At 36.2% G+C, this 21952-nt stretch overlaps 2 protein-coding genes across 2 annotated transcripts in view; one reads left to right on the top strand and one right to left on the bottom strand.

Moving 5' to 3' along the window:
- Positions 1–11365, top strand: part of ORC3 (origin recognition complex subunit 3) — a 59266-nt gene extending 47901 nt beyond the window's left edge. The window contains exons 14-20 of the mRNA XM_028108083.2: positions 566–699; positions 3842–3918; positions 4826–4926; positions 8167–8308; positions 9469–9585; positions 10296–10375; positions 10940–11365. Of these exons, the coding sequence (XP_027963884.1) occupies positions 566–699; positions 3842–3918; positions 4826–4926; positions 8167–8308; positions 9469–9585; positions 10296–10375; positions 10940–11045 (757 nt within the window). The 3' untranslated portion in view covers positions 11046–11365. The remainder of the gene's footprint in view (positions 1–565; positions 700–3841; positions 3919–4825; positions 4927–8166; positions 8309–9468; positions 9586–10295; positions 10376–10939) is intronic.
- Positions 11366–15332: 3967 nt separating this feature from the next.
- The window catches only part of AKIRIN2 (akirin 2), a 28865-nt gene continuing 22245 nt past the window's right edge, over positions 15333–21952 (bottom strand). The window contains exons 6-9 of the mRNA XM_028108042.2: positions 18849–18992; positions 16990–17139; positions 15935–16006; positions 15333–15683 (exon numbers count right to left, since the gene is read on the bottom strand). Of these exons, the coding sequence (XP_027963843.1) occupies positions 15673–15683; positions 15935–16006; positions 16990–17139; positions 18849–18992 (377 nt within the window). The 3' untranslated portion in view covers positions 15333–15672. The remainder of the gene's footprint in view (positions 15684–15934; positions 16007–16989; positions 17140–18848; positions 18993–21952) is intronic.

Genomic DNA, 21952 nt, shown 5'->3' with positions numbered 1-21952 from the left:
TAATTAGAGAAATGATTGTGATTTTTTTTTTTGATGCTTTCAAACAAGCTTTTGTTTAGCCTATGTGTTATATCCTCAGCAGACATTCTGTGTCATATTTAGATCTGAAGGAGAGGGACACTAATTTTAAATGCCTACTGGGTTTTAAGCACCGTGCTAGAGTCTTCAAATGCATCTTATTTAATTTTTAAGCCTCCATCTAACCTGTGAGATATGTGAATTCTTATTTCCATTTTATGGACAAGGAAACCAAGGGTCAGAGGGGTTTAGTAGCTTGCTCTGTATTACAAACGTAGTGTACGTGCTGCCATCAGGCTGTGAGCACAGAGCTCTGTACGTTTTGGAGCTCTGTACATTTTCTAAGTTGAGCTTCATCATGAGAACTTTTTAAAATACTTCTGAAATGTCACGTATGTTGAAGAAGCTCTCTTCCCCCAAATTTGGTAGCTACTAGTGAAGAATTTATACCATCTTCATCGGACCAGAAACATTTAATATGCAGTGTTTTTTTAAGTATATTAATTTTCCAGTTACAGTATATCTTCTGTCATTGATTCTGTTCTAGGATGTTGGCAAAGGATGATCTGATGACCATTCTTCAGAAATGTTTCCAGGTTTTTAAGTCCTCTTCTGAAAAGCAGCTTGGGAGCACAGCAAAGAGAATAGAGGAGTTTCTGGCCCAGTTTCAGAGTCTTGATGGTGAGAATATGATATCTTGCCAATTCTACTGGCTATGACAGTCATTTAAATAAAATAACATGGAAAATCCCACTTTCTGATGTTTCAGAGATGAAGAGATAAGTAGTCGATGGTCAGTCAGCATACCAATCCTCAGAATATCGTATCTTGACCATCACAAATAAGACAAATGGTTCTCTTCCAGATTTGGTTTAAACAGTGAAAATCATCAAATGGGCAAGAGAAAAAATTTTTCTCCCAGATGGACAGTTTAGAGGGCTTGCTTACCTTTTAAAAACAAAGGCAACAAAAAGAAATCAAAAAGATTGGAGAGAGTAGCAGGGCATCATAATTAAGGACTCCTTTTACATGTTTTTTTCTTAAGTATTTCATCAAGTTCTTTATAGATTTCAAAAACACTGCATAAATCATTTGTAAGCCTGAAAAATTAATAGCTGTGAACCACTTTCACAGCAGTGAGGCTCATTGGTATGCTGATTACCAAAATATACATGAGGTTGGCTTTAATCGGATTTATAAAAGCTGGAACCTTTCAGTCCTAAATGAACTGAGGTAGCCTGGCATTCCCCAGTGTTGGAGTCTTACACTTGCCTTGATTTTTGCCTGACTGCCACGCCGTCACTTCTGTTTGCTGAGTGCAGGGGTAGCCTGACTGTGTATAGGTAGCCATGTTCTGGTTTCTGATGCACCATGGATTGATGCTGATCGTTCACTTTTCATGGGCTCTTCTCTTGCTCTTGTTCTAGCACTAAAGTATGGTATTCTTTTGGTAAAACAAACAAAACGAATGTGCACCCTTTATTTCCCCCTATTTAGGGAAATTGTAGTTTGGGAGGTTGGGGGAAAGAGGCAGCTTGGTATGTAAGCACATAGATGGGACAATGGCATGGTGAAAATATTTCACTTAGAATGTCTGTATCAATCAATCCTTTCTATGTTTGGCAAGTGTTCCTTTGTCTTGAAAATCCTTTAGATGAAAGGAAAATGCTTTTGCTGAAATCCCTCCATATCTCTCCACAGCTGCAATGCTAGGTACCTGATGAGTGCTTAGTGGAAGATGAAGAGACAGTTCACTTGCCTGGAGTGACATGAGTTAGCCAGAATGAGTTAGTACAGTAATAAGGGGGTTTGCTTCAGGTTATTTGTAGGCATTGCTCTTTTGCACTACAGCTTGAGCTGAACCACTTTTCAAGTCATAAAATTTTAAAGAACTAGAAGTCAGTATCATAGAAATCATTTAGTTCAGTTACAAACAGAAACTAAAGCCCAAGAAGAGAATGTAACTTGCTCTAGATCCCACAGGTAGCTAGTGCTAGCACTCAGGCTAGAGCCCACCTCTCAATGAGCTAGAGCCCACCTCTCAAGCCAGCTCATTGTTGATTTTTCTCTCATTCATAATTTAAATGCCTCTTAAAAAAAAAAAAGATTTTATTTATTTATTTGACAGAGACACAATGAGAGAGGGAACACAAGCAGGGGGAGTGGGGGAGGGAGAAGTAGCCTCCCCTTGAGCAGGGAGCCCAATGTGGGGCTCGATCCCAGGACCCTGGGACCATGACCTGAGCCGAAGGCAGACACTTAAGGACTGAGCCACTCATTTGCCCGGATAATTTAAATGCCTCTTAACTGTGGTCACTGAGTGAAGGGACACCCTTAAGGACATAAATTAGGTAAAAGGCTTAATATAAGTAAATTAGGTAAATTTCAATCTTTTACAAAATTGGACTTGGGTTTTTGTAAAATAAAACTTCAGATATTATAATAAATTAAGCTGGTGAAACAAATTCTGTGATGTGCTAAATAATAAAGGAATGCAGCTTTTAGAAATGGGAAGGTTGGAGATTAAGATCATTAACATTCGAAAGGTAAAGAACTTTACAAGTTGGGACAAAACCAGTGTCTTTTTTTTTTTAAATTTTTTATTGTTATGTTAATCACCATACATTACATCATTAGTTTTGGATGTAGTGTTCCATGATTCATTGTTTGTGCATAACACCCAGTGCTCCACGCAGAACGTGCCCTCTTTAATACCCATCACCAGGCTAACCCATCCCCCCACCCCCCTCCCCTCTAGAACCCTCAGTTTGTTTTTCAGAGTCCATCGTCTCTCATGAAAACCAGTGTCTTGAAGAAATATTTGTATTTCTCTATTCTCAGAATGACACACTGTTAATAATAAAGTGAAATTCAACCCCCCCCCCATTGGACAAGTACAAATATTTGACTATATGCTATTTCTGGTTCCTTAACACTTAACTACATTTTACAGTCTGGGTTTAAAATTACATTTGGAGGGTTGATTAGGTCAGAGTGTCATATATCAGATTTATTTTTAAGGCTCTGCTATGTGTTAATGAAATGGGACAAAGAATTTACTAGATAATTTAATCTTAAGTTATATCTTTCTTGAACCAAAAATTATCCATAGTGAAGAAATTTATTGAGAACGATGCAGATTCTACAGCTGCATCCTCTTGTCTTAGATTTAGTCCAAATAAGTCATGTCAATATGAGGTTCCTAAAACCTGCCTTTCCTAGGAAAGGGTTTTTTAGAGCCTCATGCTCTCTAGAAGCACAGCTACACCTTTTACCAGATATGGTTTTCTGTCCCCTTTGCTAAAGAACTGTGGTGTACTTTGTATTAGTAGATTATTTCAAACCTTTTACACACTACCTTTTTCATACTCAAACAGCCTTGTGTCAAAAATAGTGAATTGGAAGGTTGAGGCCAGGTTTGCCAGGGTGTAGGTTTGTGTTGTTTACAGTCTTGGCATAATCAAAGGAATATAGTTTAAATTTGTTTTTTAAAAGCTATTTATAACAGCACAAAGGTTTGTAGCTCTTTGCTCTTGGCTTGTGGGATTTTTTATGTTTGTACTTTGTTTTGCTTGCATTGTGGTCATGTTTTTAAAATCCAGTAGCTGGTTTTTTGAAGCCATCTCTGCAGCATAATTTATGTAGTATTTATTGACCTTCAGCTTCTGGGAGCAATCATTTATTTGATGGAACCTTGATCCCTTGCCACATTGAAAAAAAAAAATAGGTGAAACTTTATTTCCCTTGGAGTAGTAGAAATACTTCTCTTTGACTTGAATGGATTTACCCTAGTTGCTGTATATTTTTTTTTATTAAAAATTAGAAGCCAAAGAAGAAGAAGATACTTCTGGGTCACAGTCAAAGGGGCTTCAGAAGACAGACCTCTATCATCTTCAGAAGGTAACTTTTCCTTCCAGCTGTATCCTGCCACTCCTTTTTTTCAGTGCGTGCTCTAGATTAGCTCTGCCTAAATGTTTCTGTTTTTATTTTTAAACCACAATCAGGAACAAAGCAGATTTTGTAACTCACTTATAACTTGAACATCCTGTTTATCTGATCCATTGCCATCCTCAGTCTGTATTTATGAAGTCTGGAATTTACTAGCCAACATAGGTGGAAACTGTTCCTTTGGCTAAAAGGAACAGAGAAAAAGAGAATAAACTCCTAGTAAGGAAAAACTGGGGACACTGTTGCAAAAAGGAATCTAATTATTTATCTGATGTATTTGTTTTTGTTTGATCAAATAGAGAAACCCAAAAGAGCCTAACCCATTAATTGTAGATACTTTTCTTGATTTTTTTAATGCATATTCAGTATAGAGAGCAGAAAGTGGGCCACAGTACATCCAACATAATCTTTTTCAGATAATTCTAACTTTAGGATCTTGGTTGTCAAAATAAAGATCTTTCTTTGTATCACGATACCAAGTTATGATAAATGTAAACTTTCAAAGCAAGACAGAACACATTGAATTTATTCTGTTTAGATGGCCAAAGGCTAAGGTTTTTTTTTTTTTTTTTTTTTAAGTCTTTTTCTTAACTGAAGTAATGAGGTGTGGATTGTGGGTACTCTACCATGATAGCAATAAAGTGAGGTGTCCTTTTTCTCTTTCCCTGAAAATCCACTTGATATATATTTGAAGCAAGACACTCTGTAGAGATTCTTTCTAGACCTTAAAAATAAAAAATAAACAACCCGTTTTGATCTGGTTCTTACTCTACACATTCTGTGTATGGACCCAGCACTCCCCTGTGAGGAGTTTTCTGTTGCAGAATCACCAGAAAAAAATATGTTCTTTCATCCGTAGTCCTTATTGGAAATGAAGGAATTAAGAAGAACAAGTAAGAAGCAGACCAGGTTTGAAGTACTGAGAGAAAAAGTTGTCAACTTCATTGACAGTCTGGTGAGGTGAGTCTGTTACTCTTAAAAAGCTACAAATCAGGCTGTTCTCTCAACAACACTGGGGTGACAGCTGCCCATAGCCAGTCCAGGGCACTTTCTCCTAGCTTGGGCTTTATGCTTTTCAGGGCCCTCCATCCAGCTGAGAATTGTAATTTTTGATTGATTTTTCATCCTTATTAAGGTGTCTGATCAAATTACTAGCTCAGTCCTTTACTGCCAGTTCAAGATCACAAATTTAAATTTGATCTAGTTCATTAGGCTGGAGTGGGGGGTGGGATGGGAGTGAAAACAGAAAGTGAGTGTCTTTTCCCGTTTCTAATAACAGTGTTTGCGTTGCTCTTTATCCTTGCTTTGTCTTTGCTGGGAGTGTGCTGGATCTGGGCCAAGCCCAGAAGACAGAGCAGGCTAGCCGTAATGCCCTCTTTTATCCGGAGTAGAGGACTTCTAATTCTAAAGAATACCAGTGTAACTTATTATCAGCACTAAATTCGTGTTGAGAAATGTACGCATAGTAATTTAGAAGTCCATTAGCTCTGCCTATATTTTAAGATGATTCCTTTTTGGGAAACCCAAGTCATTCTAATTCACGGATTTCCTAAAAGACAGTTTTATGTAGGTGTATGAAATTACCCACCTAAAAGCTGCCTTTCAGGCAGTTGGGACATGCTATAGGGAAAAAGAAAAAGAGAAATGTGAAAAATAAAATGATTTAATCATTAAAAAATAGGAAAAAACTTATGTATCATTGCTTGTTTTTTTTTTTTAACAGTTCAAACAGCAGGCTAGGCACTGAATATAATCAAGTACTGAAAAGAACAGCTCAGTCACTGAAGACAGTAGTTTTCTGATAAGTTACCTATCCTCTTAAAAGTGAAAAGTTCCATTTTCCAGGACAGTGTGGGAACAGGGTCATTGTTCCTAATCACTGGGGAGAAATTACTAATGTCATGAAGGAAGTCCAGATGATCAACCAAGTGTGACAAAAGGAAGGTTAAAGTGAGAAATGTGTCATGTTACAAGTGATGCAATGCAATACTGAACTGACCTGACCTACTGGCCAGAATTGACCTTTTAGAATTCATACAGTTAACCTTGCCCTACTGGGCTTTCCTGTTCTGGTAGTTTCTTGCCCCAAGTATCTGACTCCTTTCTTTTACCAAATTGTGACCATTGCTATTGCTGAAAAAAATTATAGTGTGTTTTAGCGTAACTTCTAGGCCAAATGTCAGGTTCCTTTCTGAATTCCCACAAATCCCAAGTTACAGGCTCTGAAATCAAACAACCATTCCTAATTGTGTTTTACCTCTCTGAGAAGTTACTGAAATAAAGGTGAGGATGACTGATTGTGCTGTGTTGTGAAATCACAACGTTCTCCATACCGGGATTTACTGTCTTTATCAAGACTGACTATCCCCAGGGAGGAAGAGATTAGGATTGTAGCATGTTGGAGCTAGAAGAGACCTTCTAAGGAGTCATGTGGCCGCTGAAACCCAGAGTGAAGCTAGGACTCATGGAAAGTCACACAGTCCTGGTCTGCTGATGACCAGCAGAAGTCCCTCTCCATTGCTCCATACTTTCTCCAAGGGGGCCACATCACAGATGCTTGAAAAGAGCTTGGAGTCCTGGAGAAAATACGTTTGTTACAGATAAATGTAAGCAATAGACTCCAAGAGACAGGGTTCCCAGTTTACCATGAGCAGCACTTGATGAAACTCCTGAGAATGGAGAATAAACGTGCTGCTTTCTACATTACTATTTTAGCCCTTGTTGATACTAAGTGGTCCCTACCCATTCCCTCAAAACCACTTCTCTTTTGTTTGTGAACTCTGATCTGAATCCAAAATGAGCACCATGCAGTGCTCTAGTGCTGGGCTCATTTCTGCTTATTTCCTCATTTGCAGTTGGCCAAAAATCTCATGTATGATATTTTGTCAACTAATGTAGCAGCTCAGTGTGAACAAAATACAGGCAGATACTTTATTTTGCCTCTGATCAAGGTTCTTCGAGGATATCCAGAAAGGCCTTTTGCCTCGGGAATTATCTGAATTTCTAAACATTAAAGATGTTAAAAAAGGAGAAGAGTACAAATGTGAGATGATTTTTCTGAAATTGACTGTGTCTGCTTACCTTGTTTGATTTCCAGTCCTTATTACATAGCAGGACTTCAACAGGGTCTTTTAATGACAGTCATTATAATGACTGGAGACAAACAGCCTGAGGTTGGTAGGGAGAGTTTATGGTCAAATTACAAATGGGTAGCTGGCTGGCTAGGGAGGCAGTTGATGTTACAAAACCCACGCCAGAGGCTACAGCTAAATTCACATACTCTTGAGTAAGAGGTTAGCAGTACTTAAGGTATGGAATGCTCATCCTTAGGGCAGAGTCAGAACCGAATGAATGCTTTGCAAATGGTTTTACTCTGCTTTAACTCTGGGAAGGAGCAGGGGGCCAGGAGTTCTCTTGAGATGGGGAGATGTACATGGTTAATACCTTCTCCACTACCTTTCTTCCTCAAAGCCACTGTGAACTTTCTAATGCTTTATTTCCTAAGTTCAGATTTCATTAAAATTGGTTGTCATTTAACTCATAAATAGGAGGAAAAAACCCAGTTATAGTGGTTTGTCTAACTGAAATTTTAACGAACGATTTGCTTGTTTTCCAATATTCTGAAGCTAAAACTTAGCCTTTTCTGCCTTCTTAAAGTAAAATGTTAATTCTAACATATAAAAACCTTCCAGGTATCATTTCTATGAAACATATCAATTAAAACATTTTCTGTGAACCAAAAAGAATTTCCTACATTCTTAATCCCTCGTCTGAGGCCTGTATTTAAACACACTGTTGAGAGTTAAATGTCTGCTGTGGTAAGGAATGTGGCTATCTCAGTTTTCTAAATAATTACTTTAAGAAAGTATTCATTAATATTGTAAGAAATTCTACCTTTAAGGTTTTGAGCAGAAATATAACTTAGGTACATTTATTTGTTCCTAAAGGTTTAAATCAGAACTGAAATACAGTTTCTTAAACTCAAGTGAATATGAAAATTTTAAAAATTATATGGAAGAGGTAAAATTCTGAGTGAACCTGTACTAACTTTTCTGTTTGGCTTTGGTTTCATTTGTTTTGGTTATTGATTTTGCTTTTTAAGTTAATTGCTCTGTCTTCCACAGAGGATTGACAAAAATGTTATACTGAAAATAAATCTGTGCTTATCTAAGAGCGAATACCTTGTTTTGGCTGTTTCAGAGAGTATCTTCTGCCTCCAGAGACACAGCCTCTGCACGAGGTGGTATACTTCAGTGCCGCCCACACCCTGCGTGAACACCTAAACGCTGCTCCAAGAATCGCCCTCCACACTGCACTCAACAATCCTTATTATTATCTCAAGGTAAAAAGCAGATTCCTTACTCTGAAAGTTTAGTTCAGACCCCAGGCTTTATTTGCCACAAAAATACAATAAATTTGCAGTTTTAACTAGTGGGGAGTTGGTAGTGCAGGATTATACCTTTCAGGTTTTTTAAAAAAATTCTTTAGACTCCATAAAATCTATGAATGTTCCAGTGTCCCGGTTTCCTATTCCAAAATGGCACTCAAGCGAGCATGCTAAGTGCTATTACAAGAGAATACTGAGTAGGAAGATATAAATCAGTGGTTTTCAATGATGGTGGTAGTGGAGAGCTTGAATAATTTCATATTTAAAGCACAAAATATTTTTATTATATAAACCACAAATTTAAATTCTTCTCTTTAATGAGTAGGTCACAGAAGAGATCTGGTATATTTTAGGAGTCTTTGGGAGGATACGTTAAAATCTCCTGTGTATGTATGTGTGAGACACTTTCTCAGTAAAAACCATGGATTTCAAATAAATTAAAAAAACACTCATTGTTGGGGCACCTGGGTGGCTCAGTCGGTGAAGCGTCAACTCTTGGTTTCCTCTCAGGGTCCTGAGATTGAGCCCTTTGTTGGGCTCCACTCTCAGTGCAGAGTCTCCTTGAGGATTTCTCTCCCTCGGCCCACTGCCCACCTCCCCCAAATAAATAAATCTTTAAAACAAACAAACCTGATTGTTTTCGTAGGGGTTAGTTAGGATCTGCAGCAACTGACAACATAGTCTTTTCTTTGAGAGCTAACGTACAGCCCTGGTAGTGATGTGTTGGTATTAATAGAGTGTAATGTGGCATTTTACTAAAAATTCCCAAGGAAGTCTCTAAACTTTTTATGGAAACAGAAATGCATTAGGGTCTCAGACATTAATAATGTATGATTAAAATGAAAAAAATAATTTGATTAAAATGAAAAATATGCTTTTCTTCTGATCCTGAGTATTCTTCTAATGACTAGAAGCTAAGGCGATTATGATGAACACCTAATCCTAAAACAAGAACTAGTTAACTGTTGGGGAGTAAATGCAGCTCACTAAATAAAGAAAACCAAAAAGACTCCATTTAACTGGCTTACTAAATTTAGTTTGGGGGTTCATTAATACCTGCTTTTGTTCCTAATCATTTCTAAAAAGTAGTCATCTTAGTTTACTATTGTTTTTAGAATGAAGCACTGAAAAGTGAAGAAGGCTGCATTCCAAATGTCGCCCCAGACATCTGCATAGCATATAAGCTGCACCTAGAGTGTAGCAGGCTAATCAACCTTGTGGACTGGTCAGAGGTAGGTCATGGGGAACAGAGTAAGCTGTTTATTTGTCTAACCATCTATGACAGTTCTAGGGTTTTTATACTTTTGGGACTTTAGAACTCATCTTTTTTTTTTTTTTAATGCCCTGTTCTTTTGTTTGGAAAGCATAAATCACCTCATACTGTAAAATCCCCTCCAGAAAAGCAGGCTCAACAGTATCACGCCAAGTCCCCTGCACTCTAATTCCATACCCCTCAACCAAGCCAATTCTGCGTTCATGCCAGTTCAAAATAAGTACGTGATCTAACCCCACAGTTAACAGTAAGCAAAAGCTAAACAGTTTAGGTTGGTTCTGTTTTTCCACAAAACAAAGGGGTATTATATCACAAAAAAAAAAAAATCAGAATAACTATACAACAGATTTAGCAATCAGGAAGTAAAGAATACTTCGTAAGACAATGTAAGATTGTAGTTATTAAGATAATTTCTTTTCCATCCTCAGAAGAGTATTGTGAAGTTAACTGTTGAAGGACTTATTTAACAGATGTCACCGTTTAAAAATATACATATTTGGCACCGTCTAAGAAGTTTTGAGAATCTGAAATTTGGTGTATTTAAAAAATATGCCAGCTATCAGCAGCAGCAGTGCTTGATCTGCCTGCCTTCGTACAGAGTCAGCAAGTGCAGTAAAAAATATTTGGCAGCGGTAGGTTTTTATTTTCTTCTGTCTTGTCTCTCAAAAGGCTTTTGCAACAGTTGTGACAGCTGCTGAAAAAATGGATGCAAATTCTATAACCTCAGAAGAAAGGAATGAAATTATCCAGTATCCTTTTAACAAACCAGGTTTGTAATGTCTGTGTATACGTAGAGTATTAAGTTTATAGTTTCTCTAGACCCACAATAGAGATTTATAAAGATGTTTTCCAAACAACCTTATTACTTGCTAATATTAACCATACCATCCCAGAATAACTTGTTTCACAAGTATCGATTCTGCATTTAATCTAAAATGAGACCAAATTAAAAAATTTGGTCTACAACTTCTATCAAGGTCATACACCAGAATTCAGCAAAAATGTCCAAAAACTGTCATTTTTGTAATTCTCTATTTTTCTACGGTAATTATGTACTTTTAGAATTTGAAGGGGAAGCAATTTTCCTAGTGTATGAAAAATCAGAATTAGGTAAGCGTTAGGTACTTTACCATTCATGTCTTAATGAAGATGGATTCTAATTCCATTTGATCTTTTCCAGTAAGGGTTATGGTTTAATTTAGCATATGTATTTGAAATGTACTTCAGTTTAACAAGTGATGTTTTAACATTGAGATTTTAACTTCTTTGTCAAAAAATGTAAAGTGGTAAATTTCCTTAGCTATAGCCTTTAGTGCTCGGTTTATTAGAGCTGTTTCTGAACTAGAACTTTTAGGATTTATAAAACCCACCAAACAGAAGACTGACCATGTGGCAAGGCTAACGTGGGGAGGCTGCTAGAAAGCCAGTGAATGAAGCCAGAAGTACCACATAAAGCTTAAGAGAAAAAGGAGACCAGTCATATTTACATACCACCAGAAGACTGTTGGCAAGAAATGTGTAATCCCTGTGTGCTGTCTGATCAGAAAGTAGACTGTTAACCCCAAACAGGAATATATCAAAACACCTTTGGAGTACTTCAGAACCCAACAAATGACATGCTTACATTGTAACTAAAACCTCTCCCACATTATCACTGTAATTTTCATAGTCATTACTAAATTATAAATTGTTCTTGAGCACACATAGTTTATTATAATGGTAATAAATTCCTTTATCCAGGAGTATAAATTTGTTACAGTTGATTTAATATCACTCATTCCCGCTCCCCCAGTTTCTTGGACTGGCATTCCTTACTTTAGTAAATTGTGTAGTAAGATAAATATCCTACAGGTTGTTTCTCCTAGTGACTATGTAGGTTCTAAAACCGCCTCTGCTGCCCCATTTTTTTTAATCTAAAAACTTAAAAAATCCCAAGCTCTTTGGCTTTATGCTTAAAGGCAGTAAATATTCTACTTTCGGATGACCCATCGTGGAGTTGTAGAGCCTTTAAGACCTTTACAGATCACATCTCAGTCTTGTAAAATCCAAATGAGGAAAAAAAGTAAAACCCAAATGAAATGACATCTGGATGGATCTCTTCCATGACAAGAACTCATCAAGACAATGAAACAAAGATACCCCCACGTTAATTATTTAACATTCTACTCTCAGAATTCTGGGACATATCTTTAAGAGTATTCACTAACTTATCAAAATTACCATGCAAATATGACCACAAGGAAAACATCCAAATTCAGTAAAAACTATCTTGGGTCACAAACGTTACTACTATGTAATTGTAGGCCTTTTGTGTGTGTGCTTTGATAGACCAAGAAGGAGCTGCCAATAAATTAGGAAAATCAGGCAAGCGTGGTATCTTGCAAGCCAACTGAAGAGGTTTCAAGGTCAAATGTTGATTAGATTTAACAAAGTGGAAATCATTTGTGGTTAATAGAGTAGTGGAGAAATGTCTGTTAGGGAACATGTATGACCTAACAAATGTCCAAACTTATCACTAGTCCTGGGAAAGCCATACATGGCGTAATGTAATGAAGACCACAACATTATCTTGTACTCTTGCACAAAAGGTTTAAATAAAAACATTAGACCTAACTTTCAGTTATTACAGGGAGTTCAAACTGATATAAAAGGTTAAATTAATGACATCACAAACATTCAGTTAGGTAACAGTCTAGCTGTTCGAGTGAATCCTGCTTTAGGGAGAAAAAAAGCTGCAAATGACATTTGGGGAACAAATGGGAAAACCTAAATATGGACTGGATAATAAATTAGGTATTTTAAGTGGAATAATGGTATCAATATAGGAAAACCACCTTATTAGGAGATGAATCGTGTATGTTTTTTGAAAGTTAAAAATACATACGAAACAAATGGCAAAAGTTTTTCACTTTAAGTGGATCACTGGACTGTTCTTTTAGCTTTTCTATGAATTTTTTTTCCTAATAAAAGAAGATGGTTAAAAGAGGCAAGGGAGGACGATTAGAAAATTCTTGACTTTTACGTAAAATATAAAGGTTACAGAGCAGAAGAATATAGTAACTACAAGAGGGAATCACAGGATCAAGAGATTTTTTTTTTTTTTTTAAAAGACTTGCACAGGGTGGGGCAGAGGGAGAGAGAAACTCTAGGAGACTCCTTGCTGAGCTCAGAGCCCGACTCGGGGCTTGATCTCAAGACCCCAAGATCATGACCTGAGCTGAAGAAACGAGACACTTAACCAACTGTACCACCCAGCGACCCCTCAAGAGATTTTTTAATGGCGTGTTTACTGTGCTTTAGGGAATGATCTGGTAGAAAATGGATGCAGTATAGAGAAACGCTGTCTTTGGAAAGAGACAGGGGCTCCTTACCTAGGGCAAGTGTAGGAGCAGAGAATTGCAGAGCCATGTCTAGGAATAGACAAGGGACAGGCCCTTAGGTGCTTTAGGAGAATATTTGCTTATTAACACCAGTTACTGTATAATTTTGAAGTAAGGGATTAAAGAAAACCCAAATAAGACAAAGACAATTACTTCCAACCTTGGCTGCTTGGATCAACCTAAACAGATTCCAACAGTCCTCCCCTCCCCACAACCTTCTAAAGCAGTCTAAGGGGTCAGAACCTGGGAATCTTTCCTAAAAGCTCTCCAGTTAATATTGCTGATGCAGTTAATGTCTCATTTGTTTACCATTTTCTTCAGAGAGAAGTTCTTGCCATAGGCCAAAGATAACTGATATTCTAAATCTCCAATATCTATTCTTCTCAGATTGCCTATGCCTATCTTGGCTCAAAAATACAAAGAATTATACCTGGTGATATGCCCTTGTTAATCAGGGATTTACCGAACACTTTATAGCAACCTAAGTATAGCACCATACCAGTATTGACTTTTATTAAAAGAATGACTGTTAGCACATCTAATTCTGTAGCTATTTGTTACAAAGCAACTTCAGGGATCTGGGAATTCAGAATCCCTAGGTAGCTAATATGATCTTTCTTATCGAGATCAACTATGGTTGGTTTTTGGACTAGAGTATTCAACTACTGGGTCCATCTAATTACAACTAGATCCAAGAAGTTGCCTATATTTTTTATTTTCTGGCATTACCTCACACAATTACTGAAAATTGGTAAGTAGCTGTAAGTAAGCTAGGACTTTTTGGTAAGGTAATAAGCAGAAATTTGGCTGTGGAGGAAATTTTATTCTTGATCCAACTTGAATCTAGAATTAAAACTGTATTACTTGTGGCTCCACTGAGATTGCCAGTACTGATTTTCCTTTTAGTGTATCTGGCGCTCCAAGTTTAAAACCCAGCTCTTTTATAAATTTCAGTCTATGTGGAAACTCACATATGCTTACTTAAGAGAGCGTTGATCGTTTTGCCCTTACTGGGGTTTAAGAAGGGATAAAATATATTTATATTCACTCTACTCCCACTCCTCCATATTCCAACTTACTGCCTGCATTCTCCTACAAATCCCAATATACCAGTGGTTCTTAGCTGGGGACTGTTTCCTTCCTCAGCCCTCAACATTGGCAATATATCTGGAAGTACATTTTTGGTTGTCATAGGTTGGGGGGTGCTACTGGCATCTAGTGGTAGAGGCCAGAGATGCTGCTAAACATTCTATAATGCACAGTAGGACTCCCACAACAGTGATCTGGCCCAAACTGTCAGTAGTGCTGAGGTTAAGAATTTCTATTAGTCCATTAAAACTAGGTAGAATTATCTACGTTATTTATGGCTACCCTGCACTATACCGTTTCTCAAGCACTTAATGGGCATATGAAATATCTGAGGATCTTGTTTGAAAGCCCTCAAGCTCTGGCCTTGTTTAAACAAAGAATTGGTGAGGTATAATCACCAAAATTAAAAAGGCAAAAAAATCCCTTGTTTCTTCCACTAATTAGGTCAATTATAAATATATATGCCCCAGTACATTTATGATTGGTTTAATTAGTGGAAATATGCTAAAAGAATTCAACAAAAGAAATGAAGCATTTTTTGCTCACTTCATTGTAACAAAGCTATGTTTGGAAAGGGAATTAAATGTGCTGAATCATGCTTTCATCTATCATCCTTTACAAAAAAAACTTGGATTATACTGCTATCTTGGGGAGGTAAAAATTCTACAGCTGGTAAAACTGATCTCTTATGCAATATTCTATCATGCAGTCAGTTAAAAGCAATTTGGAATCAGAACTTGGTTTTTGAAAAGAGGGCTCGTATCTTAGATTATGTGGTATGTTAAAGATTTTTAAATCTTACTGGAAAATTAACTTCATTGATTCCTGGAAAATGCTTACATTTAAAACACTGGCTTTATTCAAATACTACCCATCTGTACATTAAAGCAGATTAGAAGTAAATGTTTTATTCTTCCAACTATATTCCAGTACTACAAGGGCAGTAAACACACACTGGGATAAAAATGCAGCAATAAACATTTGTTAAAAAGACTGATAGAATAAATAAAAACTACTGCAAAAAAAGAAAACTTAAGGAAAAAAAAATCCTAGAAACCCTTTCTGAATCCCCAAGAAGTCCTGGAATACAGAAATGCCCTCCCTCCTTCACCATTTCACAGGAAGCACTGTAGGCTATTTATTTGCTTAATAATGTCCTGGGATTACATTCTAAATTATTAACTGGTTACAGCTTGGTTGTAGTGCACAATTAAAATCACACTAATTTCATCAGAAGTGTCAATTCTACAGTTTTATTTACACAACCAGTGAAGGGCATGTTCTTAGAATACCAGCTTTAATCCTTTTCAAACATATTAATATAAGAAGCCAAATTGTAATAATACAGCAAATGAGGCCACTGGCATTAATACAGGTAGCAAAGGTCCACATCCAGATGGTACTGACATCAGGGAAATTTCCAAAACCAGTTGCTGCCTAAGAGTGGTTGCCACTGACGAAAGCTTGAAATAACCTGTATTCACAGGGGGGTATTGGCATTGCTGCATGTCATAATTAGGACCTCTCGCAACAACTCAACAAGGAACAAGGCAGCCCACAAATGCAGAAAACGTGATTCATGAAACATCTAAAGGGGGAGGAAAAGGAAAATTAGTGCAAAGTCCAGGTCAAAATTCAAAGACATACCAGATCTTCATCCCCAACACTACCCTTAGGTAAGTAACCAAAAGTAAACCTTAGTAAAATTTTACTGCCTATTTCCTCCAGCCTTTTTCTCCATGATTTTCTGTTAAATTCTCTTGAGTATGTAGATAATTATAGTAAATGTCTTCTCTTTAAAAGATGGCTTTGCATTCAGTTTAGAGATGAAATACTTACAGCTAGCAGGCTGTTCTCCATATCGTCGCATTATTTGATCATGCGTAAACTTCACAAATGCATCATATTGTTCTATAAATAAAGGTACATATCAATTACATGATTTGCAAAATATACTAATATATTAGAGCCAGATAAACTGAAAAATCTAGGATGTATAGTGAAACAATTACAAGTTGGCCCTTTGAATCAGACACATAACCTCAGTAGTAATAGTAATAATAGTAGTGTTATCAAATGAAAGAGCAGAACTTGGTCAGGAAACCTACATTTTAGTCCAAATCACATGATCTTATGTATAGGCTGGGAGCTTATTTCTTAATCTATTAAAAATAAAGGGTTTTCATCAAAAACTAATGATGTATGGTGATTAACATAACAATGAAAATTTTAAAGTAAAATAAAAATAAAGCGTTTATTGTAAGTGATCTATGAATGGCAGTTTACTGCAATGAGAGGAAACAGGAAAACAAAAGCTTAACAAAGTATGTTGAAAAGCATCCACGTGTAACCTAATGAGATGTCACAGAAAAAGAACTAAGCAAATTCTCTTGCCTATATTAGCACCTTCATTTAACAACTTTAGAATAAAAAAGCTTCTACTTATCAATACCCAGTAGTGTGTGGCTTAAAATCGGGGGAAAAAATCCTCATTAACTGACCATACACAATAAATGTGTCTAGGCTGATGGGAAAGTTATCATGAAAGATGTAGTCTAAAAATCCAAAACCAAATTGAGGTGAGTAGCCACAGTCAAGTTTTTAGCACAGGAATATCAAAGGAAAAATCTAGTTCACGTTAATACTGTTGGTTAACTAACACAATTTCTTGAGGTCACTAAGGAGGGCCATGAGCTACAAGAAGGTTCATTTCCTTTCTTAAAACTGAAATTCAACTGGTTCTTAGAAAACATACTGTAACCAGTGGATAGAAAGGGTAATTTAATTGACATTAAGAACACGTGGGAAATAATCATTTCTTACAGTGAGTTTCTGGAAGACTTTGTTTTTCTACTTTTTTCTCTGGGAGACTTTAAAATAAGCTCATCTCATACCTGCAAGTTTTGTGTTCAATATTTCTTCATACTCTTCTCGAACTTTCTCTTCACGTTCTTTCAACAAACGTTCACAGATCATCCCAACCTGCCGTAGAGTGAATAAGGGCTGTTCTTTTTTTAATGGTGAGGATGTTGCAGAGGAAGTCCCTATGTATAACATGAACAGAAAAAGCACATGATTTAGAGCCATCATAAAAGGTATCTTCTAACTGAAGACGTTTGATTTGGATCTTTTTCAGTGTTCGTATAAAAGCATTTTCTTTTTTTTAAGATTTTATTTATCGTATAAAAGTATTTTCTATCAGTAGTCTTAAAACAGGTTTAATCCTATCAGCAGCTTACAGCTCTAGAAAAACAGCAAGATGTATGCGATCAGATTATAAGGTAAAAAGTCTGAGGGTGACTGGAGAAAAGTACAAATACAAAGTTTTTGTTTTTTTAAATAACAACAGCTAGGAGACAGCTTGGTAAAAATAAATACGGAGAATATACTGCTAATATTCAACATTACATTTTATGGTTCCAAGTCCTTAAAGAGTATTAGTCGAACAGCCACGTATCATCCTCAGCTAGTGATACTTGATATAAAAGATTTCTTCAGAATGCATTCCTCTTAAAGTACTACTTAAGGAACTTTGATTTTCCAAAAACATCATTCTTCATTTATTGAAAAGAACATCTGAAATTAATCTTTTGAGAACTCAGGATTATGACATCATGTATCTATTTTAATACTGCTGCAAATATTTTTATACATACTCAAATACACAGATTTGCTATCAATAGTCCTACTCTGTGTATCTGTCCCTGGTACCCCCAATTCCTCTATTCACTTGCTTTTTGAAACCTGCATGGCTGGGACCAGTTAGTTAATTATGCTTATTAGTGCTGTGTCTATCACAAGATAAAGTATACCAGCTTTAACTACAACAATGAAGGCTATCTTTACTTTCAAATTCCTAGCTTTGTTAGTTGAGGCTGCCAGTTAGTTGATCCAAGTAAACTGACTAAAAGAATGATGACAAACTTAGTTTCCTGCTGATTTAAGTCTAGTCTCGACCCTCATCTCCCCTAATGTTTAACGCACTTACTCACCTGCCCCTGCCCCCAACTGAATTTAGTTTTGAACAATTTTATGTTTCCTAATTTTGTCTATTTTATAGATTTTGATTTTTTTTTTTAAAGTAAACTCTACCCCCAACGTGGAGTTCAAGCTCACAACCCTGAGATCAAGAGGTGAATGCTCTATCTACCGAGCCAGCCAGCAGCCCCTGAATGTTTTTCTATTCTGCCAGGTTTTCTTATCCCTGCTGGAAGGGAAGGAAAGGGGGCAGGCAACTTTGGTCACAAGAAAACTATTTTGCTAAGAACTTTACTAAAGATAAGAGCCACTTTTCACCTTTGAGAATCTATCCTAATAGGACAAGTGTGTAAAGGTATATGTACAAGGAAATGCTATTAATACCAGAAATTCAGTCTGATTATCTTCATTAATGGTTAAATAATTATGGGAAGTCCATAAAATAGCATAGTATTCAACCATGGCAAGGTACACCTATACTTAACAGAAATATACATGGCATATCGTTAATATTTTTTTCTTAAGGCTACAAATCATATCACTTATGGGAAGTCCACTTGAGGGATATTATATTTTATCCAGGTGGTCATCTCTGAGTAGTGAGAATCCAGGTAGCAAGTACTTACTCTGCCATATTCTAAGAGACCATGAATTATTTGTATAAATATTTTTTAAAAACCAAGGGGGAAAAACAGAAGCTTGAGTGATTAAAAACAACTTTGATCACCTTTTCCCATATTAAGTATTTCCTTTCACTTATTAAATTTATTATTACCTGGTGAAGCTGGTCCACTGAGGAGAAATGCGTGTGGTTGTGCCTCAGAAGTACAACATGGATCTGTCTGTTGGAAACTAGTTTCTAAATGTCTTCTCTTCTGCATGCGTTTATACTCTTGTTTTATGTTGTACAGAATTTGTTCTAGAAAAAAAAATTTTGGCAAGATGAAAACCATGAAGTTTAAAAAAAGGTTGGGTTTCCAACAATTACTTAGTACAATCAATCCACTGAAGATATTCTCTTCAAATAACATCCAGGAAACTGATGTTCTCGAGGAATTTGTTTCAGCATTAATGGGAGCACTCATTCAGAACTAGCACATACACACCACCCGGAATTCAGCTATTCTATTAACACCATTCTTTCTTAGCACTCATTAGCAAAAGATAAATTTAAGTTTTTCATTCAATGTAAAGATAAGGGAATCTTGTGAACTTCTAGTTCACTTTAGTTCACTCAGATTCTTAAAAATCCCAAATTCAAAGGCCACTTATTCATCACACATAACTGTTAAACAGTCTTCTCAAAGACCATAAATCATCAGAAGTGGGGAGCATTATGTATATACAAGCACAAACCAGTGAGAACTGAGAGTAAGTAGGTCAACAAAATGACAGAGTAGATGGGAACTAAAATATTATCACATATGAAATTGGTCATGGCCATTAATACTAAACTCAACAGAACCGGTGACTATTACAGTATTAACAGCAAAAAGTGTTGTTCTGAATCTTCGGGGTAAAAACCCGTGTAAAGTGATTGGTACATAACGGGTACTCAGTAAGAACCACTATACCACAGTGCCATTATCTTCAACCACAACCACCCAAACAGGGGTAAAATCCTATCAAGCATATCCTTTAGGCAAGTATGGCTCATTTTCTAATTCAAAATAGTTACCATTTAGGCTCTCTAGAAAATCCCTTCTTGAGGTTTCCACTTCCCTTAAAACAGACTTCTCACCACCACTCTAGCTCCTAGATAAGATCATCCATGTGAAACTACATCCTAAATTTATTAATCCCAATCCAAAGCAAAATTAAACAAAAAATTAAGGTGGTAATTATCAGGCAATAAAATGATTTATAAATATAATGGAGTCTAATTTTAGCAATCAATTCTACAATGATGTGTTAATTTAAAAATGAACTGAAAACTTGGCTGAAGGCTAAAAATTTACGAGACTAATCCTTTTTTAAAAAAATTAATATTGGTGGTTTTCTTAGATATATATACTTAATTCTATCTCTTCGCACATATTGTTTTCTCCAGTAAGAAGAACTTTTAGGGCTTTTGAAAGATAAGACTAAGGGGACATCAATCAAGTCCCTTAAACATTCTAGATTCTGCCAATTTCATTATTTTAACTGAGGAAAAAAAAAGGGAACAAAGTTGCAAAAAGATACATCCAGTGAAGAAGATTCCATTTATGTAAATTTTGTGGGTAAACAAACCTGTTACATATACAAGAATCTGCACCTTAAGTACCAAGAATCACACTGGACAGTTGTATAAGGGATACTTTATCTATAACATTTTTCAGAATCTTAACATTTGCTTATATTAAAAAGGGTCATTTTCAGTCCTTTTCCATTTATTTGAAATAGTCTATAATTTAAAAATGAAGTTACCATTTGTGAAGTAAAATGGCTGTCCATTGAACAGTTAAGCACCTTGGTAAAAATGGGTTTCTTAAGATTCATAAGGGTTCCAACAAAACTACTGCAACTTGGGCACCTGGGTGGCTCAGTTGGTTAAGCGACTGTCTCCGGTTCAGGTCATGATCCTGTAGTCCCAGGATCAAGTCCCACATCAGGCTCCCTGCTTAGCAGGGAGTCTGCTTCTCCCTCTGACCCTCCCCATCTTGTGCTCTCTCTCCTCTCATTCTCTCTCTCAAATAAATAAAATCTAAAAAAAAAAACCAAACTACTGCAACTTCCTATAAAAGGACAAATATAGATATCCTTATTTTTTAATAACAGAACTCTTTAGTAGCAATGTTCTAAAAGGTTTTAAAAGTAATGATGTTTTGGTCTCTGACAGCAAGCTTTGCTTATTTATCACTTTCTGATCAGCCACCACCATTCTGATAAAAAGGGTCATGTACATAAAGCATCCTAAAGTTTATTCACAAGACTTCAAACGTACTAGACTCAGAGTAACTTGACCTTAACATCTTGTGTGACTCACTCTGATCACAACTGTTCAAGATTGTTAGTCTTCCTTTTATTCACAAAAATCAAAGCGCAACTATGATGTACCAAAATAATGGTTGTAACAAACTCCATTTGTTCATTTGATAGTCTCAAACAATATCTAGCCTAGGATTAAGATGTAGTAAAACTTTAAAATTTCCATACCATCTAATACTTAAAAGAGATGACATAACAAGCTAAGGAATTTTTAAGGTATAATTTACAAAACGAATTCACCAATTTAAATGTACAATTTGACGGCTTCTCACAAATGCATACATACAGGTCTTAAAACCATCACAATCATAATAAAGAACTTTATCACCCCAAAAAGTTCCCTCATGCCCCTTTTCACCACCTTCACCTTCATTACCACCGCAATATTCATCTTTCACTACTCGAAAAATTTTTTTTGCCTTTGAAAATTTCATATAAATGGAATCATAAAAAGTATAGATTTTTGTGTCTGGTTCTCTCAGCAAAATGCTTTTGAGATTCATACATGATGTTGCATGCATCAGTAAGTCCTTTATTAAATTAGTACTCCATTGTGTGTGTGTGCACACACACAACTTATCTTTTAATGGACATCTGGATTGCTTCCAATTTGGGGCTATTATGAATAAGGCTACTATGAATATTCAAGTACACGTCTACAGGTGGATAAATTTCATTTCTCTTGGATAAATACTTAGAAGGGGAACTGGATGGCCTGATTACGTGCTAAGTGCATGGCTTTACTTTAAACTGCCAAACCATCTTCCAGAGTAATCGTACCATTTTACATTCCTACCAGCAATATATAAGAGAGTTCCAACTGCCCTACATCTTTGCCAACTTGATACTGTCAATTAAAGAGCTGAAGAATTTTTAAAAAGATTTGTTTTAGAGAGAGAACACAGGTAC

Source organism: Eumetopias jubatus, unplaced genomic scaffold (assembly GCF_037043125.1).
Source record: "Eumetopias jubatus isolate StellerSeaLion01/CBP00866 unplaced genomic scaffold, mEumJub1_p1.0 scaffold_6, whole genome shotgun sequence".
In the NCBI taxonomy this organism is placed as follows: Eukaryota; Metazoa; Chordata; class Mammalia; order Carnivora; family Otariidae; genus Eumetopias; species Eumetopias jubatus.
This window is presented reverse-complemented; position numbering and strand designations above follow the sequence as displayed.